The sequence below is a fragment of the Lipophrys pholis genome (genome assembly GCF_963383615.2).
Source record: "Lipophrys pholis genome assembly, chromosome: 11".
Lineage (NCBI taxonomy): Eukaryota > Metazoa > Chordata > Actinopteri > Blenniiformes > Blenniidae > Lipophrys > Lipophrys pholis.
The window spans coordinates 15,580,545-15,601,307 of NC_137631.1; the positions used below are offsets into that span (position 1 = coordinate 15,580,545).

The 20,763-nt window shown below is 44.0% G+C and overlaps 2 protein-coding genes across 2 annotated transcripts in view; one reads left to right on the forward strand and one right to left on the reverse strand.

The window, feature by feature from the left end:
• Positions 1–13,764, forward strand: part of magi2b (membrane associated guanylate kinase, WW and PDZ domain containing 2b) — a gene marked incomplete at its 5' end in the record, with an annotated part of 90,130 nt that extends 76,366 nt beyond the window's left edge. The window contains 11 exons of the mRNA XM_080475941.1: positions 2,849–2,880; positions 4,538–4,730; positions 4,813–4,928; positions 5,335–5,527; positions 6,009–6,248; positions 7,324–7,509; positions 8,292–8,607; positions 9,681–9,900; positions 9,996–10,139; positions 11,547–11,685; positions 12,625–13,764. Of these exons, the coding sequence (XP_080332067.1) occupies positions 2,849–2,880; positions 4,538–4,730; positions 4,813–4,928; positions 5,335–5,527; positions 6,009–6,248; positions 7,324–7,509; positions 8,292–8,607; positions 9,681–9,900; positions 9,996–10,139; positions 11,547–11,685; positions 12,625–13,313 (2,468 nt within the window). The 3' untranslated portion in view covers positions 13,314–13,764. The remainder of the gene's footprint in view (positions 1–2,848; positions 2,881–4,537; positions 4,731–4,812; positions 4,929–5,334; positions 5,528–6,008; positions 6,249–7,323; positions 7,510–8,291; positions 8,608–9,680; positions 9,901–9,995; positions 10,140–11,546; positions 11,686–12,624) is intronic.
• ergic2 (ERGIC and golgi 2) lies at positions 13,764–20,641 on the reverse strand. The gene is made up of 13 exons (XM_080475942.1): positions 20,175–20,641; positions 19,977–20,085; positions 19,857–19,903; positions 19,711–19,778; positions 19,548–19,588; positions 19,292–19,393; positions 19,108–19,200; positions 18,505–18,560; positions 17,977–18,075; positions 17,783–17,880; positions 17,524–17,686; positions 16,624–16,703; positions 13,764–16,535 (listed from the first exon to the last, which is right to left on the reverse strand). Exons 1-13 carry the CDS (start codon positions 20,278–20,280, stop codon positions 16,461–16,463), a joined length of 1,137 nt encoding a protein of 378 aa, XP_080332068.1. The 5' UTR covers positions 20,281–20,641; the 3' UTR covers positions 13,764–16,460.
• Between the last annotated feature and the right edge of the window lie 122 nt (positions 20,642–20,763).

The window sequence follows — 20,763 nt, forward strand, 5'->3', positions numbered from 1 at the left end:
GCTAAACCACATACTGCATCCACAACAGCCTGGCTTCACGGGGGAAAGATTTCGGGTGCTGAGTCGTCCTGCCGGCAGCCCAGACTTTTCTCCACATGTACATTTGTTTCAACGCAAAAGGCAAACTCAGGCAAGGAAGAAACACATTCCTCTTCCAAAACTCTCCTCATTTGTCAAGGCTTTCATAGACACAAGAAAAAGAGAATGCTATACAATGGTAACTTCTTGTTCAGCAGATTTCACCATTTTCTGTGAAATTATGAAATTATCTTCCTCATCTACTGTCTATGATCCATTGCGAACAAAATATGGATTTACATTTTTTTAGATAATGTTCCAACCTTTTTGGAACTGGAGTCATAGAAAACACATCAGTGACCGTATGTGTGGATGTAAATGTGAGCACCATCTCAAACGTTGTAGCAGTGGAGCAGAGCTGACATCTGCCACCTGGTGGTTAACCTTTGCAAAGCTCAACACTCGTGTTTCACAGTCAGACAACATTTTGTCTGAAATTCAATACACAAATTAAATTTGCCTGCGCACATTTGTGCAACATCATGTCTAAGTTCACACGCAACCACGAGTTGAATGTGAAACATTACCTCCCTTCCCCTAAAGATGCAAGTTCCTCCTTCAACCAGACCACTTCAGATCAAACAACTCAAAACAACGGCCCCACAGGGACTATCAGCCTGACACACCAGGAACCTTTCCGGCTCTCCTCTCTGTGAGGTGAAAAGGACAAGGTCTTTACAGTGACTCATATGTGCCAAATGTCTGAAATATGTCGGCGTATTTCAATTCGCAGATGCAGGATTTCTGAGCAGGACACCAGTGAAATGTGGGTTAATGATGCTATTTCAGATGTGTGATTGGAAGTGCTGGTGCTTTCTGTAATACAGACATGGTGTCAGACTTCTGCTGTGTGTGTGTGTGTGTGTGTGTGTGTGTGTGTGTGTGTGTGTGTGTGTGTGTGTGTGTGTGTGTGTGTGTGTGTGTGTGTGTGTGTGTGTGTGTGTGTGTGTGTGTGTGTGTGTGTGTGTGTGTGTGTGTGTGTGTGTGTGTGTTGTAAGACTGCTTCACTGTAGCGTGGGCTCTCTGCCAGTGTTCCACTGAGCTCTGGTCGTGTTCACAGCTCCGTCCCCTGACATCCCAGTTTGAAGCAAAGCCAACCACAGACTAGAAGCATTTTGCAGCACCAATGAGGACACAGATTGAGGCCGTGGTAGTGAAAAAAAGAAAAGGTGTGGGGCTGCATGAGCCAATCAGGCTAATCTGAAGGCCATCCAGAACTCAGCAGGCTAGTCTGTGAGCCCGGCCTGCCAGACTGCTTGACCACTGACTTGTGAGGGAGGCCGCGTGAAGCCTCTCTAAAAGCCATTCACTAGTAATTCATCAGCATGCATACGAGCATGCCACACATCCTGCACATACGCCGATGAATTGTATTAGCATTTAAATTAAGCTTGACGGCGTCTGTAAGGATGACAGTTCTCTTTAATGCGAGCGGACAATTGCCTTGTAGCTCATACTCATTTCTGTCAGTGGGTCATTAAAGAAAGTTTTGGGAGAATGAGTTATTAAAATTCCTTAAAGGCTTCCCTGAAGGCCCATATTCCCTGCAGAATGCAGTTATTAGCCGCAGCCTCCCACAGCGCTCTCCCTCTGCTGCTGCCACTGTGCTGAATCATTTCAGCACCACGGATAGCACTTCTCAAACCCCCCATTCATGTCCACAGCTCTCCTGCGCAGGACCATTTGTACTTCTGTTTTCCACCTCCTCCACACTCCCAGACACAGCAGGGACAAATGACATTTGGTCTCAGAATGCAAAACATTCCCAGGTAGCTACGATGCTTTAATTGAGCGAATGGAGGAGGTCTGGAAATGAAAATGTGTAAATAGAAAAGATAAACGTGGACTGACACAAAGGATTTTTTATTTTCACTCTGACTTCACATGGGCACTCAGTGATCTATTGTATTTCATTTTCCTCAACTCAAATCTCCACTGCCTGGCTGATTTTGATTGGAAGCTCCTCCATTATGCCCGGTTGCTAAGTGCCCCAGCCTTCATCTCAACATCTAAGAAAGCAGGCAGAGTAATTCCAGAAATATATTCCGCCCTGTGCTCTCTGACATTTCTTGGGAAATCACATAAACTGAATAAATATTAAATATAACGTGATTCTCTAAAGGATATTTTTCAAGCGCCCACAACTGCTGAAGGATTCATGCAGGCCTGTGCTTGACGAGTGTGTTTATGTGTTCCTATCCAAATGTGAGAAGATTCAGAATGACTGTTTAAACAAGTCAGCTGCTGCTTGTTTCCATTCATGTCTCAATGTATGTATTTGGGTCTGAGCAGCATAAATGCACTGTATGTCTTTGATTCAGTGGAGTCACAGGGGGGCTGTGTTGATGAGATTGTTGCTGTGATGTGGAGTGCTTCCTGCTTCCTATATGCAGATATAATACCACTTACCGAGTGAGAGAGGGAGAAAAGTGTGAGTGCATTTGTGCTTGTGCATAATGGGGGTGGGGGTCTGTTCTTTCGCCTGCGGCTAATGATGTAATTATGTTGAAAACAAATGCAACAACTAAACTCATTTAGGAAGAGTTAGACAAAAACAACGTCAAAACAGGGAAATATGAAGTCGGCAAACTGAGAATTTTTTGTCACTCATTAGAAGAAGATGATTTCTGATTTTTATCTCATTAAGCTGAAGACTATGCACACCATACCTGATTGTTTGTATTGAGTGTTTTTCTTTCCCTCAGTATGAATCATATTATTGGAGTTTGATATCTGTTAACTCTGTTTTTTTTTCCTTCCTCTTCCTCAGGCCACATCTCTCCGTGGAAGGCATCCAAACAGGTACAATTACCGAGCTAAATGTGATTCTCCTTGTGAGTTGAGATCAGGCTGCGTTACCTCAGACGTGTGTGTTTGTTTAGTCTTTTTATGTTGCTCTGTTGTGAGGCAGCCTCCCCTGACCCTGCTTATTAGTTTGATCACATCAGATGTGACACCTCAGCAGCTGGGGAAAAGCTCTTCAGATTTATACTTAAATTGCACCTGTTGCTGCTCCTACAATCAGCTCTCATTCATGTTAGACAGAATATTCAGACATGATGAATCTCACCTCGTTTCATTTTAAGGTGTTAGTATTGACTTAATTTCATTATCGCATCTGGTTCTGCTTAAAAAGACATCCTTCTTTATTACATAATTGAGTCACTGGAGCACATTTACCTAAATATAGCTCATACACTTGACATGGTAATGAATGTTTTTGTCATTGTTTCAGTTTGATAATCGCCTTCCGTTATCTGGGTTACTGGTGTCTCACCATCGTTCTCCACAGTTTCCACTCATGATTAACCTTGTATTTGTGGTTCCATCTTCCCTGTCGTCTCTTTTTTTTGTATTGTGAAAACATCTTCCTCAGAGATAATTCATCAGAGGAAAGGCAGAGCCTTTATTCATCAAAATTTCATCATTGGATGTTTGATCTCCTCTCTGCCGAAGAATTGGTTGACAATAAAGGCTGTTTTCTGATGGAGGCTGATAGAAGAGGAAGCTTCTCACGCTAAATATCAGTTCTAGATGTTTATGAGTCAGCGGGATTTGTCACGTCACTACTAGTCATGTGGACAGTGATAAATCAGTCTGCCATGTACATTATTTTCAAGTATGAGTTTCCGGTGTACAAACATAGAAGTTTTAGAGTCTCCAGTCACCCAGAGTACTCCTGTACAACCATAAGGAAAACATGCAAACATCACACAGAATGTCCCCCAAGCCCAACTTGGAGATCAAACCAGGGCGAGAGTGCTGACCACGATACCACACTGCAGTCCCACAGAAGAATATATGGCAGCATTTTTCAGCCTTGCAAAGTGCAGTTAAATTACAGTTATTTTTGTGTCTTATCGGGTTTCTATTAGAGACACAATTAAATATACTGTAGCATATACTGTAGGTACCAAATGGTTGCTTAGCTTTGTGTCTCATCAAATTAAAAGTTAAGTCATTTGTTTTTCAACGTGAATTAAAATAATTTGACAAAATGACATTACAAAATGTCAACATCCTTTTTATCCCTGCTTACTTAAGCAAGTGAAGTAAATTCTCTGATCCATTTCTTACTCCTCTGCGAGTGTGAGCTGTTACCGTCAGGGACAGACGAGACAAAGTTTAAGTGTTCAGCGTAGCAAGCTGAATTCTGGCTGACGTTTTTAACAACAGCCTGAGATAAGTGAGGTTGCATTTGTGTTTGCTGCCAAATCAAATCATTAACAGACTGATGCCTGAGATGTTTATTTAGTTGTGGATTTATTATTTTGCACTGCTATGATTGCTGATTTTGTGTGCCCACAGTGTTGATGAGTGTGGAGAGCAGTCAGTCACTTATCTGCCTGCCTTGGTTCATACAGAACCTTCGTTATCCACATTTCTAAGTCTTAAACCATGTTACATAGGAGAAGCAAGACAACTGACACCAGATCTGTTTGTGTTATTCTCCTTCTAGTTGCCGGACCAGTGGGACCCACATGGAAGCCCTCAGGCGAACCTGTCTGGTCCGGTCTTGCCACCCTGCACGCCTTTCCCAAACCAGCCTCAACATCGCACATCTGTGCCTGACTCCACTGAAGGCTTTGACCTTAACAAGCCCGACCCTTATGACCTTTACGAGAAGTCGAGGGCGATCTACGAGAGCAGACGTGAGTTAGTAACACTTAGAACAACAATTTACAGCCATAAAAAAAGCCAACCTTCCTTTTATTACCTGCCTCTGTGTGTCAGGTCCGGAGTATGAAGAGGTGGAGGTCCACCTGCTAAGGGAGAAGACCGGGTTTGGTTTCCGCATCCTGGGGGGAGACGAGGCCGTGCAGGCTGTGAGTCCGGACGCCCGTGACAAGGCTCGTATGGGACGGGCTGGACCACAAGCATTTTTAACTTCATACGCACACCAGCTTCACTTGACCGGCATCTAAGCTCATGTCACACATCTGACCAGCGAACTGTCCACACACGCACACACATGAATTTACACACTTCATCTCACACTGTCCTCCTCACCCTCTAACTGCTCAGTGCCTCCCATATCGAAGTGACGCCTTGCTAACTTGTCCACGTAGTAAAACAGCATGTAAACTGTGAAGCAGGCAGGCTGTGGCAGCAGAATATTAAGATGGCCGAGAAACGTTACCCTGACCCAAAAAGCAGTTTACCAGCTTGATGAAGCGGTTATTGTGTGATTCCACTGTCTTCGTCTCATCCCCTTCACCTTCATCTATGCTGCTAATATTGATTGTCTTTGAACAGATTGTTATTGGCGCTATAATAGAGAACACCCCTGCTGAGCGTGATGGGCGGCTTCGACCCGGAGATGAGCTCATTTCTGTGGATAAAAATGTGGTTGCTGGGAAACCGCACAAATACGTAATAGACTTGATGCACGCGGCGGCTCGCAACGGACAAGTCAGCTTGACTGTGAGAAGGAGATTGCAAATGCCTGGTGAGGACCTGGTTGATTTATTTTTCTGTTCTCTACTGCTTTCTTGTGTTTTTTTAACACTTTACCAAGTTTGTACAACAAGCTTCACATTTTACTGGCGTCAAAAAAACCTACTTGGACAGGACACACATGTTAACAGTCTGTGTGCAAGATCACTGTGTACTTTTCACCCACACATATTTTCTCTAGTAGAAGATTGTACATACATATATTCTTTGTTTATTGGGAGCCTTACAGGACGCTCTGTGGTTTGTGTCTGTCTGGATGCATTCCTGCCGCAGTTACACAAGAGTCAGTTCCTGTTCAACAACAGACAAGTTTGACTTTGTGCAGCGATTCACAGCTGGAGTCAGAAGAGTTTGCAGTTTAGAGCCTTCATTTCAGTAATTGCTGCGTCTATAGCTGCTTTTACCTAAAAACAACAACACTACAATCAGGAAGTCAGTGCCGCTCTACAGTCGCTTTCTTTCTTGGGCTTCAGGTGAACCGTGTCCAGTGAACGGTCGCAGCCCCGGCTCTGTGTCCACGCAGCACAGCTCTCCTCGCAGTGACGCAGCCTCTGCCTCGGGTCCTCCGGCGGTGGCTGTCCCCGCTGCCACCCCGCATCCGGAGGGATCCTCCCTGCAAACCAGCGATGTCATAATTCACCGCAAGGAGAACGAGGGCTTCGGCTTCGTCATCATCAGCTCCCTGAATAGGCCCGAGAACGCAACCGTCATCAGTGAGTTGCAGAGTGACTTACATCCGTCTGGTGCCCTAAAGGTTGTTTCTTAACACAAATGGTGATCGCACAACCTCATGACGAATACTCCCAAACTCACTTACAAGATTTATTTCATGCTGTATATATTAAAAGCACTACAAAGGAAAAAACATCCAAAAAGCCCTTTTTTTCAATAAGTTGTTTTTGAAAAAATTGTACTTTTTCTCATTTAACATTAGCCTTGTGTGTAGTTTAACCCCAGTTCCAGATGTAGGCCACCTATTTATTTATTTTTAATAATAACCAGTGGGCTTCCTCATGTCTCCCAATAGCTACGCCACTTGAGTGTTGTTATTAATGCTGTGCTGTAGGTTTACGACTTCCATTAGCCACGGCCGAGCTGAAATTGATTTGTTTTTGTGTTGTTTTTGTTCTTTGATTCAGTCTTAATTTACTGCTACAGCAGTCTTAAGCCCTTCAGAAGTTTTAAATTTGTCTTCATTCTCCATGCGGTTCACAGTTTATGAGTGGAGCTGATATTTTGGAGCAGACTGCGGGATTCCTCAGTCTGTATGAATTGAACCAGCGCAGTCATGGAAACACCTACTCAAAAATACTCATATAAAAGTCGTCAACCTGAATTAATTGCACACTCACTTGGTTTGTGCATATACCTAAGAATATAAATAACCGAAAAAGTGGGTCCAGTTGACAGAGTCATTACACTTGGCTAGATTAGTTCAGGATGTAATGGTGCATGCTCAACAGTCCCTCAGGGCTTTTCTGTGCTTGGTAGGTCCAGAAAGGTTTTATATTTAAGTGAAATGTTCTCTTTTTATTCAGGTATCATTACAAACTGAAACTCAGATTACAGTTAATGTTGCTTAAATGTGATTTGCTATGAAACCATTTTAAAATGTTGTTTGTATAATTCCAGTCCTTTTAGTGCTTCTTTAACACAATTTAAAAGTGTAATTATAAAAAGCTGCAGTGACGCTCATCGTCTGAAAGCAGCTAAAAGTGTTGCCATGCTGCTTTGAAATTCTTCTTCACAATTGGCACTGACAGCCACCTTGTTATTGCCCGTTTCCAGCTGTGCCCCATAAAATAGGACGCATCATTGAGGGCAGCCCTGCAGACAGATGTGGGAAGCTGAAGGTGGGCGACCGGATCCTGGCTGTAAATGGACAGTCCATCATCAGCATGCCACACGCAGACATTGTTAAGCTCATTAAAGATGCCGGACTAACAGTCACACTGCACATAATACCAGAGGAGGGTAAGTGTTTGTGTGTGAGAGATGAAATGACATTATTTGGTACATTCTGTTTGTTTTTGTTCATAAAGAATAAACTCCCTGTAGTCAGCCTGTGTTTATGATCCTCCACAGATGCAGCCCACTGATTTGTGTCTTCTGTTATTGAGAAAGTGTCCACAGCCATCCGTTATTACTCCTTTTAGCGGCTTCATTTATCAATGCTGTATTTGGAAGAAGACATACTGGGCTGACTTGTCATCTGTCACGTGTTATGCTGGACGTTAAAATAAAAAAAGACAGATAGAATGAACTTTTTCATCAGATCCCAGGAAGAGATTGTTTTTGTTGTTCGACAAAAATCTTTCAATTTCTGTGAAGCAATACAAATCGAGGTGTTTGGTTTTTTCGGTCATAGCGAATGTGCCGAATAAAAGATTCAATGCCAACTCAGATATTTCAAAAGATCTCTTCAGAAAGTCTGCCTCAACCACCTGAACATATTTGCTTGGTGGTGTATTGGTTAGCAGTCTCATCTCACAACCAGCCTATACTCTGTTTGAATCCGAGATTGTGGTCCATTCTGTGTCGAGGTTGCATGTTTTCCGTGTGCATGTGTGAGTGTACCTGTTTCCTCCGAGAGAACAAAAACATTCACCGAGGGTGAATTGGTGGATGTTAATTGCCTGGTGTGATTGTGCGTGGGATTGGCGCCCGCAACCCTGAGTTCTGAATTGGATAAAGCTGTATAGTCTGTTCTCTTCAGTGCTAAATATGTCTCGACAGTAAGATTTTGTCCATTACAGGTGCTCACTCAGGCCCCAGCTCAGAAAAGCAGAGCCCCATGACACAGAAACACAGCCCACAGACCCAGCCCAGCCCTGTAGCCCAGCCAAGCCAAGGAGGCACCCAGCCTGGCCAAATGTCTCTTCAGCCAGGCCAAGCGGTTGCTCATCCAGGTCAAGCACCTGTGCAACCCAGCCAGACACCAGCTCAGACAAACCAAACAGCGAGCGGCCCCCCGGCCCCAGCAGCATCCCAGCCTGCACCAGCTGGATCCCAGCAGAGCCCCGTCACCCAGCCAGGCGGCCCTCCTCCACAGCTCTACCTCCACGACGGCAGGTGAGACAGGTGTTACGTGTCGCCATGGAGGCACCAGGTTGTTCTGTTTTCAAAGAAGAAACAATAGGAATGTTTACAGATGACAACTATTGGCACAAACACAAGTATAGTGCATTCTCCTTGCACGCCAGTAAGTTTGACAGAAAACCTGGGACTGCACATGACGTTTGTCCCAGTCAGTCTCCGTCTCAGGCTACTTTGTTGCGTAAGACCACTTAGCTCCAACAGTGTCAGTGAATAATTTACTTCAAGGTATCTCTTTCATAATGCAGGAATCCAGCAATCAGACCCTGTTCCGTGTCAAAGCCATGGAAGTGTGTGTGTGTTGTGTGTGTGCATGTCAGATCAAGACATTCAGTCCCAGAGCTGTCGATTTATGTCCATTTTACAAGTGGAATCTTGATAAAAGTTTTAAAACGGAGGCTGATATTTCCATCCTTTGTTGTCTTCACATGCAGTAATCCTCATCTTGTACTTTCCCTCTGCACTCAGCTCAAACAGTATTTTACTGATAAATCTTTGCTGACTGTGTTAGATTTATTTGTACATAATAAGACCAGTGACTATAAAATATGTTTACAAAAGCCAAAATTTCAACTTCTTCATTTAATGACAATATAGTAAAACAGTGACATTAAGTGACAACAAGTACAATTCTCTAAAATGGATAACATCCACAAATAAACGTGGTTTAATGGTTATATTTAGGGGGGAGCAGTATATCCTAAAAGATACCACAATGCATGAGGACAACTGTTGTGTGTCGTCTGACCGTTTTATTGTGATTCAGATGTTTCTTAATTGGCTACATGATCAGATACAGTACAAAGACGTTGAGAAAAATTAAAAACTCTCACCTTGCCTTTTTTCTATATATATATCAGTAACCTTTTCTAAGAAATTCTTATTGCTGAAATGTCACATTATTTTACTTCCGTCTACTTCTGTCGACTATCTCAGAGAAGTACAGTAGATGTGAACTAGAATTAGACCTGCTTTACTTTTCTCTCTCCTTCGTAAAACAAACTTCAGCTGACTTAAAGCCTCACCCAATGATTCTTCTCTCCTCACAGGTCAGAGGTAAAAGCAAGGCAGGATGTGAAACCTGATTTCCGTCACCCTCCATTCACCGACTACCGGCAACCTCCAGTGGACTACCGTCACCCGCCGGTGACTGATTATCGTCAGCCTCCGACGCTGGACTACCGACACCCACCCGGCCTGCTGGACTTCAGGCAGCATCCTGCAGCTGCTCAGTTCCCTTTGGGGATCCCTGCTGACTTCAGACTGCAGGTAAATATGATTTCATGCAGACGGAGTGAACAGCCTCAAAGCGAACCGTTTCCACATCAGCTGTATTTGTGAATTGTTGGCATTTTGTTGTGCAGGACTACGATTACTTCACAGTGGAGCTGGAGAAGAGTGCAAAAGGTTTCGGCTTCAGTATCCGTGGGGGCAGAGAGTACAAGATGGACCTATTTGTGTTGCGCCTTGCAGAAGACGGCCCTGCCATCCGAAATGGAAGGATGAGAGTAAGATGATGGAAACATGATTAAAGTAATTATTGGCTAAGAACCCTTTCTATGTAGGTGAGTGAATACAACCCCAATTTCTAAGGTGTCATCCCAGAATTTCTGAGAATGTGATTGTAGAAAGAGACGTCACGGACTTAATTGAGCCTCACCGGGGCGCGCGGTTCTCCATCTTAATGTCGATCTCAGATAAAATCTTATAAAACGCATACTGATATCAAATATGGTGTAAATTTTAACAAGATGGATTTATCACCCTGTACCTTAATAAGCATATTTTTCAAATGTCTTCTTACAATATCCGGCGCGTTTAATATAAGACACAATCTGCTATAAATTAAGTTGTTGTTATAGATTGACTTCATTCTGTAGCCTGCAGCTTGCATAACTCAATAAGTGAAAAAGCCATGAAACATTTCATTTGGTGTCATTTCACTTTAGTTCAATTTATTTATATAATACAAGTTACAATATATTTATCTCATGGACTTTTACATTCACAAAAATAGAGAGGAGAAAACCCTACTTGAGCAACCTCAGGCAACAGTAGACAGAAACAAAACTGTAGTTTTCCTGAAAGAAAACTGCAGCATATCTAGACTGGCAGCTTTTTGCTGGCCTCTGTTGTGCCGAGGGCGTTGTGCTGACCAGCATGCGAGGAGTCCGTGACAGCTTAAACATCACATGAACACTAGTCTCCATGCAGGCAGCTGCTTTTATTATTTTGAAGGATGCACCTGTGTTTTAGAACTGCGTGAATCTCATGCTTGTAGGTGTACCTTCATACATCTTTGCTGCGTTTAAAGGGTTTCAGTTATCATTGTCAGACAAAACATGCAACTCCTCTGATGGGAAGCAGAAACATTAGCTTATCAAAATCATGCTCTTCCAGCTACACAGTTAGAGATCCTGCAGGAAGGTACAGAGAGACAGGATTATCCGATAATCCTCATTATAATCCCAATGTAGAAAATACAATATGGAATAAAACTGCATTGTCAGATTCTGCCATCTGTGATTAGGCATTTCTCCAGTGTGTTTATTGTATCTAACTCACTCAGAAAAGTATGAACACTCATGAAGTCAGTGACTGGGTAACCTGCTGCTCACCCTGAGCTGCTCCTGCTGAGACTCACTCAAACACGCTGCTGAAATGCACTTATTCCCCAGTCGCTCAGTGGAGGTACTCTACAGCGGAAGGCAGGTTGTGTGGAAAAGTTAACCTTCCATGGTTAAACAGAGGCTGACAGAAATTGAAGTGTGTGTGTGTGTGTGTGTGTGTGTGTGTGTGTGTGTGTGTGTGTGTGTGTGTGTGTGTGTGTGTGTGTGTGTGTGTGTGTGTGTGTGTGTGTGTGTGTGTGTGTGTGTGTGTGTGTGTGTGTGTGTGTGTGTGTGTGTGTCCTGCAGGTAGGGGATCAGATCATAGAGATTAATGGGGACAGCACTCGGGACATGACTCACGCCCGCGCCATCGAGCTCATCAAGGCGGGGGGCCGGCGGGTCAGGCTGCTGCTGAAGCGGGGCACGGGACAGGTGCCAGAATATGGTGGGTTTACTCCACATGAACTGACGTCTCGGACAGTCCCACTCGATTCTCTCTATTTAATCTGACCTATTCTCTCTCTCTGTCATATCAGAGATTATTAATGATTTTCATTGAACTATTTCCTGTTAACTCTTCTTATAATCAAATACATATTAACATATATTTATTTCTACATTTCACTCCTTTCTCTGTAGTTTATTAATCCTCAAATTTAACATTTACTATTACTACAGTTGACTCTCGGTAATAACCTGCTCTCTTCATGTGTTTTAACTCCTGCTTTAAGTCTAATGATTGGTATAGGCTTTTACTTGCCTTCCTTTAGGAATGGTACCTTCCAACCTCTCCATGTGCATGAAAGGTGACACACTAAGCTCCCCCTATTTCTTCCTAATGGGCCACTCTAAAGACACGGTTTGTAAAAAAACTGCATGTCTCTCTTTCTCTCAGTCCTGATGAATCTGTGCAGAACGTGCTCCCGGCATGCACTCCAGCAGACCATCATACGTTTGTGCATGGGAAAATAGCAGCTGTGTTGTGAGTCTCTGTAGGTGTGTGCAGGTGCTTGTGTGTGTTGTGCTAAGAGAGCAATGTGTCTTGAAGTGACCCTCCAGATGAAATTGTATCATCCTGAAGAGGCCTGTGAAGTAGGCTGTTTGAAATCTGAGTGCTGCTGGGGATCAGTCTGACACACAAATACATCTTTTTTTTTTGGGGGGGGGGGGGGGGGCTCTGACTGAATCCTGACACACAGATCTGAAGTTGTGCTGCTCAAACTCAGTTGCATGCAAAGTTGCCTGATATTGTGTGATAATGATGCTTCTCTTTCTCAGTTTAGATCATCTTCCTCTTTGATTTGGTCTCTTTGTGCATGTGCATGCTGCTTGTCATCCTGTTACGTCTCAAGCCACCTGACAGTGTTTTTGTCCTTCCTCGCAGACTGTGTCAGCCCCTGGGATTCCCTTCCTACAGCCCACTCTGCCCTGCAGGAAGTGACCCTGGAAACTCACCTGAATCCATCGCTCACATCCCATCCAGCCTCAGCCCCAGACTCCCCTCATCAGCTCCCTCTTGAGGCCACAGTGTGCATGGCAGACAAAGCTCCACAGCTGACAGACCACAGCTCCATCAGAGGGGCGACAGGTGGCAGGTCCACCGAGCAGAAATGCACCGTCAAGGGGCAGGGAACCCCTCAGGGGTTGGGAGAGGTGGACTGTGGCCCGGGCGACAGACGTGCTCGAGCTTTGCCACCCAAAGTGGGAAGGTCCAGTGAGAGAAGAGAGAGGCAGCGGGAGACGAGCTCCCCATCCTGCGAGAGGAAGGCCCTGCATACCCAGGCGGTGAGTGCCGTCTGGCCCTGGGACCCTTACGTGAGTGTGAATTTAAACGGAGCTTCTCTGGGCAGCGGGAACGGACACGTCGGCCTCCAGGAGAGGCTGGTGTCCAGAGGTCTGTTCACCAGAGAGGACGAGAGGGCCGGTGGCCACAGCGGGCTCTGCTGCCCCTCCAGAACCGTAGAGGATCCTCCAGTGAGGAGTGCAGCCGCCTCCCCGGGGCCCTGGAATGTCCCTGGGTCTGACAAACTGCCTGGTACCCTGAGGTCCTGGACCTCCACAGTAAGCAGGTAGACTGGATGCTGATGGTTTGGACCCGATCACACTGAATGGCTTTCTCCTCACTCATTTTGCCCTCTCACATCAGAGAAAGGCAGGTTATCTCCCTCGCCCTCCCCTCCATCAGTCTCTGAAGTCCTGTTCTATGTTTCATTTGTTCTTACAAGATGATGATTACACCCACCACCTTAAAGAACATGCAGACTTTCACAGTTGTTGCTACATGCAGCATCATCCTGATGGAGACCCTCACTCGCGACCATCCTGATCACAGATGGAACTGTCCTTTCGACATGTACCTTTAACTGCTCGACCGGATCTGGCTCAGATTGGTTTGTGCAACGTGGCCTCACATGGAACAAGGAAGACAAACATATGTGCACCCAAGAGATTTAATTTTGCTTCATTTGACAGCAACTCCCAATCTGTCAGATGGAGGCAGTGACACTGAAACTTGTAGAAGACGAGCGACCGCCTGGTTAACCCGACATACGTCCGAGCTCACATGCCTACCAATATATCATATACTGTAAATGTAAAGATGTGAAAAATATGTACATTTGGTCTACTCAAAAATATACCTGGTGGTGTGTTTTTGAAGCAGTGTTATAGTTAGATATATTGTATAAAAAAAAATGTATAAAAAACAAAATAAAGGGGGAGAAATAAAAAAAAAAAAAAAACAACAACAACAACCCAAGACAGTATTTTAGGATGACGATTTCCATGGCCTCGTCTATAACTACATATCAAAGACTGTGCAAGTCACCAAACCCAGACCGCCGAGGGAGGCGGTGGTCGTGTGCATGGATATGAACCACCATGTCATTAGACAGGGACTCACACGTCTTTTAGAGGTAGAACATAAAGTGAATATCCTCTGAGGAGGAGACCAGTCAGCGTTCATGTCTGACAAAAAAGGATCCTCTTTTTTCTGTTGGTTTTTTTTTTTTCACAAAATTGGACTTTTGACTGACAACAGTTGGCTTAGTAAAGAACTCATTATACTCCTCTGAGTTATGTACGCAACTCAATTACAAGTCAACCATGCAGTCATTGTGCAGAAATATAAGCTGTGTTGTATTCATTTAATGCTCAACAGGAACATTTTGTTCAGTCTATTTCCCATTTCTATGCCTTTTACTGTGCTACGTGTACCACATCACTGTGGGAGAGGGGCATCGGTGCGGGGAAGATGAGGCCGATGGGTGTGAGGTGGGGCGGAGTGCCTTACTCGAACTAATGCAGAGCTGTTGTGATTTGTTTTGGAAACTGAATGCAAAATAGATATTAACGAGGGGCTGTGGGGCACGCCGTTGCTTCAAATATTAACGCCAAGCAGTTTAGATATCCTGATGCACTCTCGGCTGTAAAGCTTATCAATGTCAGTGATCGCCCTCATCCGCTGGTGTTTGAGAGGGGATCAAATGTAGCCTGTAGCATCACATCCTCTCCTCAAAGTCATCTCGGAGTGCAGAGCGGCGATCGTCAATCGAGACGGGGTCGAATCAAAGTGGGTCATGATTTCTGTACGTCAGCTTTATTTGTCTGTTCTGTGGAGAAAACGTTACGTTTGCTGCAGGCAAACCAGAGCCAGCCGGAGCTCAGAGGATTCAAATGCATCGCAACATTTTTGATCACAAACTATTGTCTCTGGCTGCTTTCAAACCCAGACGTCCAGGACAACACTTGTCTCCATTTTGATATTATTAGTTTCCCCCGGCAAAAGGTTTTCTCCTAAATTGAAAATGACTCGAGCTTGTGAGTGCTGAAAGGCCAGAGGATTCTTTAAAAGAGTCACAGTTTTGCGGCAGCACATCTTTAAAAAAAAAGATAGAAAGGAAAAAAAAGAAAGCGTTCTGGATGCTTCTGAGCTGACTGGCCGTTGGTTTGCGTGGTAAACAGTTTAGCGGGAAGCATGGCGGTACACCAGTTAGGCTATAGAAATGTGTTTCCCGTACGTAAATGTCGAGAAAAGCTGAACGAATACGTCATCCAGCCCTCTGTCTCCATCCAGGCCGTCCCCCCTGCCTGCTGTGACTGATTTTGTATACAGAAACAAAGAAAAATAATAAGAAAAAAAAAAAACCTGCTTATTGGAACCTGTGAAGGATGGCACGTTCATAAACCCCCATTGAGATCAAGTATAACTGTGTAGTGTTAATTGTGTACTATTCACCTTGTACAGCTGTATTCCTACAAATATGGTTTACTGTATCATTGATACTGTAGTTTCAAAGACGTGAACAACTATTTTTATGAAATGCGACAGTACTGATATATTACATTTTGCTAAAAAACTAAAAACTTGTTTACTGAAAGATATTCTGAAATACTGTCAAATAAACTCTTGACATGGTGTAAAACATCCTTCGTCGCTGGTTCTTTACGTTGACACTCAAAAGATGCTGAAACTTCGGCTGTTTCCATTGTGTGAAATCACAAACTGTATTTTAGCGGATTTAGATTGTTTCTTGGTCAAAACAGCATCCATCATCCAGACTTTCTGCAGCTCAGAACTATCAATCGTTGCAGCGTTACATCAGACGGTACCAGTGTGCTTAAGAGAAAGCTGAATATCGACAATGAATCATTGTCAGGTCGAAAGTAGATTTTAATTAACACACATCAGCCTCGCATCTCATTAGTCATTCGCACAGAAGAACACCAACAAGCCTTTCCAGTCATTACACGTGATTCATCTTTAAAAGGCCTCACAGATAATCGGACTTCATCGTGGGTGAGAGGACTTTAAGGAACTCATTAAAATTCATCAAAGAATCGGGGGGAGGGCGGGCTGCAGTTATGTTGTCGATCAGTAAATGAAACACGCTCGGCAGCGACGCATAGATTTAATTTGTCAAAATGAAAGAGACTTTGTAGATGAACGACAGGCCTTTAAGGTGCCTTCATATTCAATAGTGTGATGAGTAGTAATGAAGTAAATATTTCATCTTTCCAGTGGCTGTGACATGTAATTAGTGGAGGTATTGATTACAATCCACAAGAATCTCACCCACCCAGTAAAAATGTAAAAAAAAAACAAAAAAAACAAAAAAACACATTCTACACATTTTCTATTAAAAAAGCTTGTAAACAATTTCCCAGCATCTCAGTGCTGTCATTGTTTTAGGCCACAAATAGTGAGCAGCTGCTGTGGTGTCATGACTGAGGGTGATCTCCTGGAGGAGCAGGAAGCAGAGGCTCCTGGTGTTCCGGCACGTCCAGAGGAGCCTTCTGAGGAAAGACGGAAGACGTAAATCAGTCACTGCGGAAAAAAAACAAGGATGAAAACTGATTTGAGTTTAAAATGAACGCGTCTTACGTCAGGGTGGCTGTAGATTCCGATCTGAAAACGGCAGCAAGCGACGTCAACCAAGAACCCGACCATCCCGTGGATCATACCTGCAGGTGAGCACACGGGCAATGTGGAAAGTGACGCTCCTGCTCGGAGGGGTTTATCCCAGGGCAAAGCAGCTGGGTGGTTATGTTTGGTGGCGTGCTCTTTTTAATCCTTTTAAATGGTTGAAGATGTTGAGTCAAAGTGGCAGGCTGCACTTCAAAGCACACATACAACCATGAATAATACATGAAGTGTGGTTTTTGTCTTTTTTTAACACCATTTACTGAAGGAGGAGTGTCGGCGCTCGCCAGCAGAACGATTCTCTCCACGTAAACTCTGCACTTTGGGACGACACACTCGGCTCACGTTGCAGTTAAATGCAATATATTAAAAAATAAAGATACAATATCCCTGTGGTAAGCCACAGGATTTGATAAATATAAGATCTAAAGTACTAATTTATATTATAAATGAGTTGGAGATTAACACACGTCGCGGTATATTTTACAACCAGAAAGTTGTTTTCAAATTACTCTTTACTATGAGCTGCAATAAAACAAAAACATATGCTGTCCATGTAAACAGAGTTTACAGCTTTTACCACTAAATCATCAAACGCATTGAGGCTGTTCTCGACTCACATCAGAGATGTTGCAACAAATGAATTATTTTATTTTTTTCTAATAGAGTCTCTAGTGGAAATAACATCGCTTTGAACTCATTAAATCTTTGATCTGTGTGTGGATGTTCATAATTAATGACTGAATTAAAAAGCTTCCAATAGTAGCTCAGAAGTCAAGAAGAATGAAATCAGTGAGCATTTTAAATAATCTGGAATGAAAAGTGATTTGGTTTCCATCAGACTTTGTGAGTGTTTCGGACCTGTGGTGGAGAAAATGCCTCCGATGATGCCACAGAGTCGAACCAGGAACTGCCAGAGGGGCATGTGCTGCTCCGTGACTTTGACCATCAGTGAGCTGATGTCGTACTTCATGAAGATCCCCGAGACTCCGTGGCTGCCCGCCGCGTGGTTGATCACTCGTTCCTGCAGGACGACGACACGAACACAAACACATTCACCATACAAAACAAATACAGCTGCCTCAGCGTGCGTGCCAAATGTAAACAAAAACAAACCCACCCTTTCAGTGACCGAGTACTGATGTGTATCTGCCGACACTTTGTAGGTGTTGAGTTTGGTGGGCACGATGGTGATGAAGTACTGAAACATGTGGTTAGCTGAAGAGAACAATTCAAAACCCGTCAATGACAAGAAAAAAAAGAATAGCAGAGTTCTTGGTGTTTAGAAATGAAGATTGGAGTATGCGGGTGTACACTCGGTGGAGATCTTCTCTGTGCCGTCCAACGTGCTGATGATCCCGGGGATGGCTTCTCCAAAAGAGAGGTGGTCAATTCGATGGGAGAAGTTATACGCTGCAACAACAACAACAACAAAAGCTTTGTAACAGTCAGCAGCAAGTAAACAGGGTCGAAGATGGACCGTCGTCTATAGAACAAATGTGTTGTAGAGCCAGCAGCAACATCATTCAAACAGTAATAATAGGCAAGGGGAAATCTCTTTAACCTTAAAGACACTGATTACATACTTAATTTAAATGTTTCAGCCGCAGAGTGTTATTGATGAATAATTCAACACTTCTCTATATTAAGAGTTAAAAATAATCAAATGCTTTTTATACACAATAACAATTTTATAAGTGTTAAACACACACTCATTTCATATATATTCCATGATTTAGGACTTAAAATGTTATCTACATTAAAATAATTGCCCCAGCTCAAACACTACCGAGTACCACGCTCATATTGACTGCATGTCCAATAGAAACATAGTGAACTTACAGTCATGGCTAACGAGGGCCGCGAGATGAGCGTGGCCTCGCGGGTGTGGGATGGACCTGCAAAAGGATGACAAGAAAATGAGATCATACAGACTGAAGAGAAACAACCAGTCTGCACAGTGTCGCAGTGTAGTATAACCATCTTTGAATGAAAAATGTCGCTCGCTGGAAAACTAGCATTTCCTGTTCGATCTGGTGAAAGTGAAGCAACTGTTGAGCAAGCAGCAGCAGCGGCAGCGGCAGCAGCAGCAGCAGCAGCAGCAGCGGCGGCGGCAGCTTGTGATCTGCACACGAGTCTGAGCCAAGGACAAGACTTTAATACCACAGCGTCACTCTCTGGTCACTCCTGCACAAGATGGTTCTCACTTCCATATTTTGGCTTCATTAGTGTGAAACTGTGACTCAAGATTGATTTTTTTTTTTTTTTTCCAACTAAAGACTTTACAGCATAATATCCTACTATTACTGCTGAAGTTTAAATAATGCTGCTTATTGTCCATGTAAAGCTTGATCAAGAATTTCAAAATCTATACAAAAGGATTAAAATGAGTGGAAAGTTACTTGTGCATGTGTAACGAATTATTGCTAAATGAAGCGTACATACTTGCCAACTGTAATGTGGAAGTTTCCTGCCACCTTGTTGACATACAGGTGACCGTGGATCCGACAGGAAGTGAGAGACAAGGGGCTGTCCTCACTACAGGGGCAAACCAAAAAAAAAAAAAACACTCAAACGTCCAGCTTTCTCATCGCTGTCACATACCAGAGCAGCTGTCGAGTGCAGGTACCTTGGAGTCTGAGCAGGAGGAGATCCTTTGAGTGCAGCTTTGAACAGCACATCCTGCAGGGAGTGCTCCACTCTCAGGCGGTCCTGGATGTGCTGCAGAGTCCTGACGGGACGATAAATAAATAGGAACAACATAGACAATATGGCATGTAAACATTGTCCTGCTTTTCAGCCTTTGGGAAATCATTAGCGCCTGCCATTGATCTTAAACATGAAACGTAGAGAGAAAACAGAATTGCCAGGTTTGGCAATCTTACATGTGCCATAGTCGTTGCTGTGGAGAGAGATCAAAGTTGACCTGAAATATAAAAATGAATATCAGATGAGGATAAAGAAGCTTTAGCACTGTGACACAAAAGATTTTTTTCATTTACTTTTAAGCCCCATATTGCTGAGTGAATTACAAAAGGTCAGACTCACTGCTTCATACTTTAGGCCATCAGAAGCGACCATAGTCTCTGCAAGATCCAAGACATCTGCCCCGATATCTGCATTCAAATCACAAAGAAAACCCTTCAGAGGCTGTTTATAAAACTGACAGTATAAAGCTACATGGGTGTACTTACATTGACACCTCATGGCGACTGTGATGTCCACATTCAGCCTCAGTTTACTGTAAATGAACAGCTGCGGTGAGGCCGGGAGACTTTAAACACAACAACAACACGGATTGTTTTAGTTTTCACCTGCTGAAGTCTTTGTCCACCTCGTATTCGTACCGCATCCACGTATTCCTGTAGACAAAGAACTCCAGGAAGGCGAGGGCAGCCATGAGGGAGAAAGCTATGAGAGAGACTGGAGACGGACACAGTCACGGTTAGAGAGAGGCCGAGTGGAGCTCACGGTGAGCGGGCTGTGCGGCGGCGGTGAGCCGGTGAGTGTACCTGTCCCTCCGCTGGCTGACGACTCCACGTAGCTCTCGGGGACTTTCGGAAAAGCGTCCAACTCTTTGACCAGAGTCAGAGCCTTCTTCCTGGTCAGCCTCCTCATGTTGGGACCCGCGGCGGAGGGGAAAGAGCCCGAAGGGTCTCCCTCATCCACCGGACGTACCTGACAGCGAGCTGCAGCGGCGGCTGTGCGCGTGACGTCACGTTCTGCCGACGTTGAACGTCTCAGGGGCCCACGTTCACGCGAGACTGTTGGCTTGTTAGCTTAGCACCCGGCTAAAGCACAGCTACGGAGAGCCGGTGTGATTGTTATTGTGAAACTAGAAATTATCTTTTCAAACGCGGCTTAAATGATTCTGTTGACGCAACCACAGCAACAAATCACCGGTTAGCCATGTTGCAGCGTCCATATGTTTTGTAACGCTGCGGTTCCGTTTGACCCCATTAATTAAAAAAAAGAAAGAAACGGCTCTTATTTGGTATTAGCGCTCTCTAGCGGTGACTGGCTCCACCTACACTTCATGAGTTTATTAAACAGTTTGATTTAGTTTGAAATATAAATCAAAATCAATGTATTATATAACCC

Coding starts and splice junctions, on each gene's coding strand:
- ergic2 (XM_080475942.1), bottom strand. CDS start 20,280: ATGAGGAGGCTGACCAGGAAGAAGGCTCTGACTCTGGTCAAAGAGTTG. Junction 19,779..19,856: donor AGTCGCCATGAGGTGTCAAT/GTAAGTACACCC, acceptor ATTTGAATGCAG/ATATCGGGGCAGATGTCTTG. Junction 18,561..19,107: donor TTCCACATTACAGTTGGCAA/GTATGTACGCTT, acceptor ATCCTTTTGCAG/GTCCATCCCACACCCGCGAG.